Source organism: Apodemus sylvaticus, chromosome X (assembly GCF_947179515.1).
Source record: "Apodemus sylvaticus chromosome X, mApoSyl1.1, whole genome shotgun sequence".
Lineage (NCBI taxonomy): Eukaryota > Metazoa > Chordata > Mammalia > Rodentia > Muridae > Apodemus > Apodemus sylvaticus.
In genome coordinates, this window is record NC_067495.1 from 45159925 (window position 1) to 45173102 (window position 13178).

General features: G+C 35.7%; 1 protein-coding gene across 1 annotated transcript in view; it reads left to right on the plus strand.

The window, feature by feature from the left end:
- Positions 1–13178, plus strand: part of Dmd (dystrophin) — a 1772476-nt gene that overhangs the window by 993782 nt on the left and 765516 nt on the right. The window contains exon 44 of the mRNA XM_052170230.1: positions 373–537. Coding sequence (XP_052026190.1) covers positions 373–537 — 165 coding nt within the window. The remainder of the gene's footprint in view (positions 1–372; positions 538–13178) is intronic.

Below are 13178 nucleotides of genomic sequence, written 5' to 3' on the forward strand. Positions count from 1 at the left end.
AGGTAACCCGGTTCGTATGTGGCCGCTGGCGGTCAACATTGAACTTGTCCTGTATATCAGGTCAGCCTCCTACATGTGGCAATTCACCTGTTTCCATCGCACTTATTCTGGTATCACAATTGCGAGGCAATACACCTAGCTTAGGCGTATATTGTACATCTACAAAATGGCATTAATGTCTACACTATATACAGTATTTTGAGTATTATCCAGTTATTCTTAATATATTAATTAGATTTGAACAAGGAATATAAGTAACTTTTAAGGTATTATTGAATAAACAGACCAGTAAATTGCTAGAATACCTTTATTAATACTTTTGCCATTTTTTAATATATTCCATGAGAATTATTTATTGTTTTTCCCTTTCAGGTCTCCAGAGCTTTACCTGAAAAACAAAGAGAGCTTGAGATTCACATAAGAGATTTTAGGCAGCTTGAAGAGCAGCTAGATCACCTGCTCCTGTGGCTCTCTCCTATTAGACACCAGTTGGAAATTTATAATCAACCAACTCAACCAGGACCATTTGACCTGAAGGTGGGTATGACTTGCTTATATTTCCATTTTTGGAAGAATGACTCAATTGATTGGATTGAGTTACTTGTTGATTTCTTTGAATCTCGTCACTCCTTAAAACAAGACAAGGAAAACATTATTCATATCTTCACAATAAATTCAATTCCTGAAATGGCGTTTATAGAATAGAAATTGAGACAGGGAGCAAGTCTCACTTCCAAATGGAGAATATGATTTACCCAGGAGCAGGGTTAGTGGAAGCAGATGGGGTAAGAGAAGATTCTGGTTAAATGAATAAGGATCTTCTTGAAGAAAGACCAGAATGTACAGAAAGCACCTGGATATTAGAGAGTGAAGAATTTAATTTGGAGTTGATCCTTGGTAAACTAATTTAGTAGGGTTTGTTTTGTTTTGTATCAGAAAACATAACGATAGGGCTAGGGAAGTCTCAGAAGACTTGAATTTTTGTTAAGTAGAGAACTGTTTTAACATTATCTTTGGTGTTATTGTAGTGATTATTTCACCAGCATTTCCTGCTTCTCTCTGAATTTGCTAGGCATCTTTATTAAAATGGTCAACATAACATTCACATCATGTCAGTACAGTCCATTTTCCATCTCTGCTCTAACTGCACTTAATATGTATTTATTTGTTAGATATCTTATATACTATTATCTAAATTTCTCATCCTAGACATTTGAGAGAAAGTTGTGCTTTAAAGACAGAATAAAAATAACAGAGTGGTGGAAAGGTTTGTTCCAGCTAAATTGAGTTATATTTGCAAAGTGCAATGTTTTCCTTTAACCTTACACCCCTGATGTTTTTATCAAACACTCTGTTAGCTGTGCACTGAGAACACATGGTACTCTGTAAGTCCCAGGTAAACATCATTTCCCCAGTACAAAACTCAGCCTGCTCAGTCACTGCCATGAGCCACAGTTCAGTCTGACACTCAAACTCATAAGTAACAATGACCTTTAGTGAGAAAAAATAATCAGTTAACTTTAAAGTATATGTATAACACAGCCCGTACATCAATAATTTTAGGAGATCCTGACACTAAGGCATGGCTTCTGATGCCTGAGTCATCCTATCCTGAGTAATGCATGTGTAGTCACAAGGGACGGCTAGACAAAGGACATCTTCAATTCAGAGAAGCAACTCCTTCTAGGATTTTGTTCTTCCACTTCAGCTAGTACACAGTATCCTCAGACACAGTTGACACTGGTGTCTTTACCAGTGATGCATCCAATCATTTCGGGTTGTTTGTTACTGAATAAACCACCTCACTAAGAAAGTGTAGATATTTGAGTCAAATGTATCATAAATTGAGCCAGATCCCTGATTATGTTGGATCTAGTATTTTCTTTAAGTCATTGATTTCATATGACAAATCAGAAAGGACACAAATTCTTCCCTCTCGACTAGGAACCATGTTTGGTTTTGTAACTTTTGTAACACATAGGTAACAGTCTGTTCATCAATGTGTGTCTTTTTGGAAAAAGAAATAGTAGATACTCAACACGAGCTATCTCTGCCCAGGTAATATGTATACAAAAAGGAAAACAAAATCTCATGAAACAAATAGATCATGTTGAGTTGACCAAAGTGACTTTAGTCTGGTCTCTGTCATGACTTTCTGTCCCCAGTTCAGTCTCAAATACTGAAAAGTCACATCAGTTGTTGTTTATCAACAGCACACACGTTTCTGACAAATAAGTCTTATAGTCTGAGGCAAAGACACTCTTTTCTGTGTTAATGAACTTCATTATCAAAGCCACATGTCACTTCTCTCACTGCTGTGCAGTGTTTTGATGGTGTACTATTTACTTCCTACAGCTTAGTTTAAATCACTGAGGGAAGAAACAACTGCTTCTTGCTGTGCAGAAAACTCTTTGGAATATTCCTTACACTTTGTGGGTTTTGAGAGTTTTTTATTCCTTAAGACCCTTTCTTCTGCTTTTGTCTGTATTCCGATACAAGAGGACATATGACCATGTGTCTGCTAACTGGAGAAATTCTCCCAGGAATCCCAACCAAAATACTTGGCTTTTAATAAAGAAATAGTTACAACTGTTAGTAATAACAAATTCATTATCCCTCTTTGTCTAGTTTCTGTCTCTACTCTCTAGAAAGTGATTTATTAACATTACAACTTTTATCTTTTTGATTTAATTATGGATTCCATTCTTTAGGCTTGCTGTATAGTCCTCTGCTTAAAGAGACCAAATGTTTACTTTCAAATTTAAAAATAATAAAATGGGTTATTTTTTGCTGTACTTTACCCAAAATGAAAAAATAAAGATTTTAAATGGTTTGGAAAGCATGCCAACTTTTTAACACAGGCAATTAAACTGTCTTTTTAAAAGTCTCAGTTATAAGTCATTGCAAAGAAAGTAGATATGAAGGAAGCTAGCTATATCCTGGCTCCATTTCCTGCATTTAAAGAACCTTTCTTTTTCTATGTATAGTTGGTGGTCATGGTGATCCCAGGAGCAAAGGGTCTGGCACCCTGCCATTCAGGTCATTAATTTTTTTTTCTGGTCAACTCTTGATCACCTGTTAGAAAAACAAGAATATGTAATGTCCTACATGAGTTTTAGTCAGCATTGCCTGCCTGGCATTTCATTCTTATTGATGAAGTGAAGCAAGGTATTCGATGAAACCCAAGTTAAAAAAAAAAAAAAAGAAAAGAAAAGAAAAAGAAAAGCCTTAAGGGTTCTATTATAATACATTGTTTACACTGGAGTGAAAATTGACTGCACATCGCTTGGTTTGTGCAATTTACTCCTAAAATACTCCTATTCAAGAAATCCTGCAAATAGCAATATTCATCTTGAAAATCACCTCACAGAACCCTTAGCAAGCTGCGAAACATAATCAATGAGATCTGTGATGTAGAGGGTGAAAATGAGGCATAATCACAGCCCTTTCCCATCAGTCAGCCCACTAGAAGGCATGCCTTTGAATTTTGATTTTCAAATGTACTCTCAATTTAGACATAAACTATGTTGATTTCAAATTTCACAAATGATAATTGAATGCTAAGATCCAGGGACCAGTTTAGAATTTCTATAAAGGGTCTTATGCTTTTAATCTTTAATGAAAGCTCTCAATAATGAGCTAGAGGTAGACTGTTTATCTGACATATAATAGTCTAACTACTGCTTTCTAAACTTTTTATTGAAATAGCAGGTAGCGGAAATACTTAATTCACTCAGTTAAAGCTTAGTAAATGGGCTATTTTCATATTGATGACCGAGGTGGTGTTTCCTTGCTCAAGAATGACTTCTTCTGTGGTCTATAAATATACCCAACATGCTGGCTCTTTCTTTCCATTTTAGAAATGCAATTGTCTATAATGTCAAATTCACAGACATATAACAGAATCCTAATACCTGACCACTACAGTAACTAAATAACTGAATCATGCATTCACATGGCAGTGAGTATTGTCAGGGAAAAATAATAGTGGACAATTTAACAGGCAAGTGAGATTTCATTTCAGTACTTGTGCAATGGCAGTAAGAAAACAAACACAATTCTTTTCAAACAAGACGAGAGAGGGTTGAGATATGATTCTGCTAGCTTGTCTTGCATGCATGAAGCACTGCACAAACCAGGTAAATGCTAGTAATTCCAGATTCCAGAAGGTAGACACCAAAGACATTGGATTTCAAGATCATTATCAACTATACACTCAGTTTGAGGCCAGCCTGAGGGACCTGAGAGCCTGTCTCAAAAAAGAAAACAAGCAAACAAGAAACAAACATATCTAAACCAAACATCACAAAATAAACAAACAAAATATGGGGGCTTCCAAGTGCAAGATGAGTTAGTAGAAAAATACCTGAGGGTTTCTACTGGTGACAGCTGTAAGTATTTAGGACATCTATGTTTCCCAGTTGTGTTTTCAAGTCAATCACTATCTTCCCACCATCTTGAACTTCAGGGCACTAATTTCTCTTCAAATGGTGAGTCAGCAGGGTACTTAGAGAAGACATTCCAGAGTCAGAACAAGGGATATTGTTTTTTTTAATGTTTTTTTAATTTTTTATATATTTTTATTTTCTATATTCTATGTTTACATTCCAAATGATTTTCCCTTTCCCAGTTCCCCCCTCCCCATATGTCCCATAGGCCCTCTTCCCTCTGCCCATTCTCCAATAAACCCCCTCCTATTTCTCTGTCTTGGTACTCCCCTACAGTGTTGGAACAAGCTTTTTCAGGACCAGTGCCCTCTCCTTCCTTCTTCTTGGGAGTCATTTGATATGTGAATTGTGTCTTGGGTATTCAGAGTTTCTGAGTTAAAGTTATTGTATTTTTAAGAGGCAGAAAAGTGATACATAATAGAAGGGCATTTGGATTAAATGTTCTTCAAAAAAGAGAAGTGAGATTTATGGTGAGGAAGACACTGAAGCTACAGCAATCTGTCAGTCTTTTTTTCTATTCTTGGGAAGCCTGGTCTCCCCCTAAGCAACTTTGTAAAACTAGTTTATGAAACTGAAGATATACCAAGAAAAGAGATGCAGAAAATGCTGCTGTACACCATGAACACAAGTAGTATTTTGTAGTAGTAGGGATTGAACCTAGCACAACGTGCATGCTAGGGCAGCTCTACCACTGAGACGGTATCTCTAAGCCTCCCTTAATATTTAGTATCATAATAGAGCCTCATAGAGTTGCTCAGGTACACCTTGAATTTGTCCGGATTCTGAGAAGCTGGAAGTACATACCTGTGCCACCAGGATTGGCAATTATTTTTTTAATTTATTAAAAAAATCCCAATACAATAATATTTTGCAAATAAAAAAACTTTTCAACCAAATTTTTACTAGGATTCTGTTTAAGCTAAAATTCACTATTAAGGAGCTTACAGATAAATCCATAGCAAGCATTGACTATGTAAGATAAGATTCCTATTCTATGACCCTAACTCTACTGAGATTGGTTATTCCTTCCTCCTTCTGGACCAGTTGTTTTGCTTTGAGACAAAATTATTTTTTCCTTCACTAAATATACCCTGTAGGTGGCATAATTTATGTACAAGTTTTATTTATATTGTCCCTTTTATTTCTAGCAGTTTTATTAATGCTTTACTTGTAATTTTAATGGTCAGCAACTAATTTTCTGAGCAATCAAGTACCAGTTTAGCAGTAAACTATCACCCACCAGCATCTTCAAAGACTGTCATATTGACTTTTCCTGGGATAAGCGAGTGAAAGTACATTAACCCCAGATACACATGACAGTCAATCCATAACCTGACTTTGAGGTTTATTGGGCTAGATTAAAGAGTGCAAATGAGGACTTACATACAGCAGTATTGGTGGCCCCCAAACAGGTGCATCCCCCTAGGTAAACTACAGAGTTACATCTTGTCATGGATGGAAGCTTCCTGGAAGCTTCCTTGTCGAGTCATGCTTTCAATTATCCTTCCAATTTTTAGCACAGTCTGTCTTCCAGAATTTTTTTCTGGCAGAGAAGGTTAAAACCATTACAAAACATGTGCTCACCACCATATTGTTCTGCTCCAACAGCAATAACAAGTGCAGGTAAACTCAAGGACAAGTCTTGTTAAGGCATACAGAATGAGAGAAAATGAAAGAAAAAGGAAAGTACAGAGTAAGAAATTTCATGAATACACGTGATATTACCTCTTTGCTCTGACAATTAAAACCATTTCCCAGGTTTTTTTTTTTGAGGAAAAATTTAATTTTTTTAGTCAAATGCATAATTTCACAGAGGCTATAGGCCAGTATTTGGATAAGGGAATGAGGCCATGCATCAGCTATCTTGGTTTATGCAGGGGACCCTCTGAAGGCATAAAATATCCAATTTGGTTACGGTATAACATGAGCCTGTCACTTTAAGCCTTTGAATCAAGTGCCGAGGATTAAAAAATAAATAAATAAATAAATAAATAAATAAATAAATAAATAAATAAATAAAAAACAGGCTGAGATCCAGAACTGGCAGAACCACCCCCCCCCTTCTAAGAAGAGTCATCTCATGTATGGGTCTTATCAGTATAGGAATGGGAAAAGCAAACCCAAAACAAAAGAAGCACAACTATACCTTCTGCAGCCCATATTCCTTGCAAATATAAGCCATATTTTTTTCTTTTTGTCAAATCCTTGCAGTACCTAGCTGAGATACAGTCAATGCACAAATCTCTCTGGAAACAAAAACCTTGTAGCATATCTAGATTTTATATTATATATACTAATACCCACCCCTGTGGGAATAAAGTTATGAAAGTTAAATGTTCCCTTTGTCCCCTGGAGACCCCATGGCACATAACTTCAGTCTAAATCAGGAAGAACCTGAAGTCTCTGTCACATAGGTACATGAAAATAAAGATCCTGATCTTCTACCTCATCTCCCAAATCTCCAACCAACAAGCAGGAACACTACTGCCAGAAAACAAATCCATCAAGAGACAATAGCAGGGAGCCAGAAGAGGGTGCTCATTCTCCAACTCAATTAGTCCATTTAAAACAACGAACTTCTCAAGACTGTAAACTGCAATTTCTTTAGGGAAGAATTCTTAGAACGGATCATGCAAATATATTTTGTAGTAACACTTGGTTGGCATAGAGAAATCTACTCTATGTTTTGTGTCTTTTAAGAATTTTAATATTCCCTATTAATCCCAAGAAGAGAACTCCATAAAAACCTCTCTTAAATGCAAAGTAGTTTGTAAAACTAGTTTAGAAAGTAGAATACCTCTCTGTAGACTTAGATTTTTAAAAGCCAACTCTTAATATGGGTTTTCAAGTGCTTTGAACCCCCTTCTAGCCCACCGTCAAAAGATAGGGAAGAAAAGAAGGTAAATATCGAGGGGATTTTAATCTCCATTGGCAGGAGGCCAGCAGTCCAGTTTAGTAGTGTCTCAATACAAAACACAAATCAGCAGTGGAGGCATGATCCAGTGGAAACTGCCAGACCTTCACTTAATTGGCACAGCTAGAGGGAACAGAACCAGCCAAAACTCCAGGAAAAGTTCCCTGCAGTAACTCTCTCAGTTAAGTGAAGATCAGCAGATACACAAGAGAAACAAAATGTTGCAAAGCTAGCTATGCAAGCACATCATCTTTGTCCATTGAGTCCTACTTGTACTCTCTCCAAACGTCACATGTCCCCCCCCACGGATCTTGCCTTAGCAAAACACCATGTTGTCCTGCATCACATGACACTTATCAAAAACTTGCACTTCAACCACTTGGATTTTAAAATTTATGTTTAAAAGGTGTTTTCTGGGTGTATTGTGTTTTCTGTGTATGTTGTGCTATTTTTTTTTCAACTTGACGCAAGTTAAATTTTTATGGGAGGAAGGAACCTCAATATAGAAATCTGCCTTCATCAGATTGATAAGTAGGCAAGACTATGGGGCATTTTATTGATCAGTAACTTATGTGGAAAGGTCAAGCCCTCTGTCAGCTATACCACTCCATGACAGAAGTTTCCCGGAGGCATAAGAAATTTGGCTAAAAGTGAGCCTGGGAACAATCCAGTAGTTAGGAGTTCTGCTTTAGCTCCTCCACGTTCTCTCCTCAAGCTACTGCCCTGGGTTCCCTTGATAATGAATTTTGTGTGTGTGTGTGTGTGTGTGTGTGTGTGTGTGTGTGTGTTTATAGAATAATCTGACAGGGGCCAGAAGGGAGAATGTAGAAGGAGATAGAGAAAGAAGGGCAGAATAGTATAAATACAACATACTCTTGTATGAAAATCTGAAAAAAATATAAATAAATTAAAATAAAATGTATTGTTTTCCTCCTCTGAATGTATCAAATGTAGTGCAAACACCATAATAATATATTATCTACCATCATCCACTTAAAAATGCATGAACAAACTTATCTTTTATAAATAGAAATTTTATATTTTGCTGCTTCTTGTTTAAATCACACTTTCATTTCACTTCCCTCAAAAAATTATATCCTAATACAGTATGTATTTATGCTATAACATCTTTTATTAAACACTCTGTCATACTTTTGTATGACAAATATATCTATGTGAACTTCAATTTTTACAAACAATTTCTTGGAACAGTAAAGCTCTCTCAATATTTTTTAAATTCATTAAATTGATTTGTATTTGCAATTACCATTAACATCCATGGCTAGTAATAACTAGACATGCTAAGCTTTTGACTAATAAATATCAAACATAGTCAGGAGAGGTTTCCTCAGAAACAAGTTTATTAATGAAATGAGGAAGTGTTTGGTAGCTTGATGATTCTTGATTCAAAATGGGTTTCAATTACCAGTGTTGGGAGTTATATATTTATTCTCAAATGACTATGTCTCAGAAGCAATGACCATTGGTAGATTCCAAAGAGTTGTTCTTGAGAGTAGGGAGAACTCTCATAGACCAAATGGTTGGGAGAATAAATTTAAATGGCAAAGAAATTTAATATGGCAATGGAGCCCATCAAAACTCTTAAAGGGGATAAGAATCTGGAAAGTGAATATGCTCATAACATTCCTGACTTCATATCACTAAGAAAATCTTCACATAACCCCAGGGAAATACACCAGTCTGAAGATTGTTCTCTAGATTGACATTCTTGTATGGGAAAAGGGGACAACTCGATCCCTGGTTTGACACTTATTATACTACTAAAGTATCATCAATTTTATCTTACTACAGTCACTAAACACACTGTGCTCATTCCTGAAATACATTCATTGCCATTATGCCTTACATGGAATAATTGATCATACAGAATGTTCTCCATTACTGATGTGACATTTCCCCCATCTTGTCTTGTTATTTATTTGGTGGAATTAGATGTGAAATGTTACAGACCGTGGGTCTGCTGTGGGATAACCAGGGTCCTCTGGTCCAGGAAGGCACAGGTCCGGCTGAGATGACAGACAGAACAAACCATACACACACAGAGGCGGTTTAAACTGAATGTATTTTGGAGCTCTAAGGCAAGGATTTTTATACAGGAAGAGTTGGTATTATCATTTCAAAAGATGTAGCCAGTGAGGCAGGCACAATTATCATAGCCATTTGGTATAAGGAAATGCAACAGCAATTAGGAACAAAGTTTCTCAAGAAACAGATACAGAGGATCAATTTACAGATGTCATCAAACTTTCTGATTAGAATCCAGAGTCACTCATAGTTTACAGCAAACCTTCAAAGAGTTTGAAGTTTCTTATACCACCTGGGTCTTAACAAGTTCTTGTGAGAAATCCTTATCTAACATTTAGCCTTTTACCTTGTAAAACAAAAACTTCCTGACTAAATTAATGCTTTCAGTACCAGAGTGCCCAAGCCATCCTCATATACATACGCACAGCCATAAAAACCTGCATGTGGTTGGAAGGTAGTAATTATGTAAACAACTACGAGGCAAGGCATTGAAATTCTAAAACGGGGGTTGGGGGTCAGTGAGTCGACTTCAAAGACGGATTATCAGCCAGGCCTTAGGAATCCCGGTGAAGAGAGAAAAGGAGGAAGTCAGGGCAAACTGCTACTTGAGAACAAAGGGCCCATCTTAAATAGCCAGAAAGTAAGAGAGTACAGTAAATTGCCAGGTGAGATAATCAGCTTCCACAGCTTCCAGGAGGCAGTAAAAGTTCTCCTTAAATTAAGATCTGTGTGTGTCATTTCATCATATATTTTGTTGTTTCTTGTTAGTTTTGAAACCAGGTTATATTATATAGCCTTTGTTAGCCTGGATCACACTGTGTAGACCTAAATGGCCACAGTGTCACAGAGATCTCTTTGACTCTGCTGCTATTAAAGAAGTGAGGCACCCAACTCTGTTGATTCATTCTTTGTTAAGGCCAACCTCAGGAAATAACCTGTCCCCTTATGCCTAATTTTGGGTTCATTTATAGAATATGCAGTTGTCTTTCTGAGAAAAGTAATCCTATACATGACCTTTTCTAACTCAACTGCCATTGTTGTTGTAGGTCCTCCTACAATATATTTGTCAATCTACTTAATAAACATAAAAAGAGAAGATTTGGCTTTCAATTTTCTTGTTATAATGTAATAGACTCCATTAAATATTAATACAGAGTATACTAATTAATTATAATTAAAGTACATATAAATAATTAAATGTAATTAGAGTATCTTAGAATTCTCTTTTAAATTCGAATCATATAAATATAATTGTATATACCTCTTCTGTAATTTTATCTAAGCCAGAAAAACATCTCCAATACACTGAATCCCAAAGACTATGAGCATTACAGCACATTCCAGAAAGTCTTTCTACTTTAACATAAACTTATTTTGGGTACAATCTTCATTATAAACTTATTATTCTTTATTTCCTATCTACTCGCTATATTTTTATAATTCCAGCAAGCATATATTCCAACATTTTATATGAATTATTTAAACACATATGAAATTTTGTCACAGAAATCCCCAGTGAAACCCTCTAAATATACTAATGAAATTTCTATTCAGTTAATAAGCCATATGTTGATTGATTATGCTGTCTTATGTTAAAGAGCTGCTCACTCTCAAGTTCTTTAGAGTAGATATAATGTATAAATAAACTCCAAGTATGAAGTATAATCGATGCTAACACATCTGCCAGGTTGTATTGTGAGTGTTCTAAGAGGATGCCATAATAGCCTCAGAGACTTAACTCTGACCTAATAAAGACATAGTGGCTCTTCAAGGAACTTCCATCAGTAGCATGAAGACATTTTCTATGGTCCCTCTACGTTTGTTTACATTTCATCAACATTCTTTATTCAAGGAGGGTGGTTCCAACTCACTATCTTTTTAACTTATATTCTTCTTTGAGTGAGGATTTCTTTCAACTTTCTGAAACATTTTGTCTTCCCTTTTTACACACTCTTAAATAGTTTCTTTCTGGGTTTCTCAATTGGCTACCCATCTATTTCAAAAAAGTTAAAACAAATGCACTTTATGACTTAAAGTACAACCATGGTTCTTCTCCACAGCAAATGTTTTAAATGAAAATTTGATTCTAGCTTTAAGATTGTAATCTGAGACCATCAAGACCAATTTTAAAATACAGTACAAATCGTTCTTGTCCTTCATAGCAAATAATCTTGGAAAGATGTTCTCTTGGATGAAAAGTTATAGCCCAATTACAGTTTTAAATGTTGGTTTCCTTTTTAAAATCTATTTTACAATATATGATGATGACAACAAGGTTGTTTATGTGTTGCCCTTCTGCAGCTGACTACAACATTCTGGCAATTTAGGAACCACAGGTTTCACTTTGAAATTTGTTTTCCAGCCACTTCAACAATAATTATTTAGAAAGTCTCAATTTTATTTCCACACCTTCTTTTTTCTTATAAAACCACAAACTACTTGATTTTTGTCTTCAGGTGCACCTGTGGTGGCTTGCCGTTTGGCTGACTACTTTTATTAGTACCCTGAGATGTAATTTGTCTAAATCTTGGGAGTTAATTCTAAGCAGATTGGGACACTCTAATCTCTTTACTCCTCTTGGGCACTACTTCCCTGTCAGTATTATTTGCTCTGTTCTTTGCAGTTAGAATATTATTCCTCTTGACATACAAGAAGTAAACTCAATAGAATTAAAGGTTCCAGTTTTAATTTTCCCTCACCAATACTAAACAATTTTCTTCCAAAAAGGACTTTGCCTCTCCTACATCATTATTTTGCTCTAGATATAACTTAAAGTCATTTTGTCACACAGAAACTATTTTTGCTTCCTTCATATCATACTTTTTACTAAATACTAGAATTTTATCTTTTTAGTGATCTTTAACTGCTCCATTAAAAGTAATTGTAGGTAATGATACTTTGTAGAAAGTTAATGTGAGAACATCAGAAGCAATGCTATCATTTTAAAATGGAAACTACAAAAATCTCTGCCCTGAACATGGCTACTGTCCCTTTATGAGTATATATAATGGAGGAGAGCATTTTCAAGAGTTTTCAGACATTTTTGTATAACTTGACCACCTAGTTCGCTTCCATATTGCCAAAGGGGTGGCTTTGATAGGGAGAAAAGATGAGAGGAGAAAAAATTTGAAATTAAATATGAAGTTTTGAGTTAAGACATTACCACTGTGGGAGCAATGAGTATTGATACACAACAGTAGTGAGGAATTCATAGGCACTCAGAAATACTATGTATCTACCTGCAAATTGTAGTATTCATTACTACACAACATTTATAACAATATTTTTAAAGATTCAAACACTTAAAATTTTCTATGAAAGCTGTATTCACAAGACTGCTTATTTATAAAGTTGCTATCACTGAAAAGGTACATAATATGTATATGGAAATGAAATGCAATTTGGAGTTAATATTTATCCATTCCCCCATCAATATGTGCTACATAGGATTATAATTCTCAACGTCAACAGTAGTACAATAACCCAGGAATATTATAAAATATACTTTACTAATATTGATAGTCTAAGGACTAGTGTATATGTATTTGTGTGTGTGTGTGTGTGTGTGTGTGTGTGTGTGTGTGTGTGACTTTGACACATGCTATGGTCAAGAAAGAATATCACTTAAGAAAATGTCTCTTTAAGATCAGGCTCTAGGGGGCATTTCTTAACAGCTGATCTTGGTGGGCCCACCACTGTGTTTCATGCTAACTCCAGGCAGAAGATCATGTGCTAAGAGAGCCATGAGGAGTAAGCCAGTAAGCAGCATT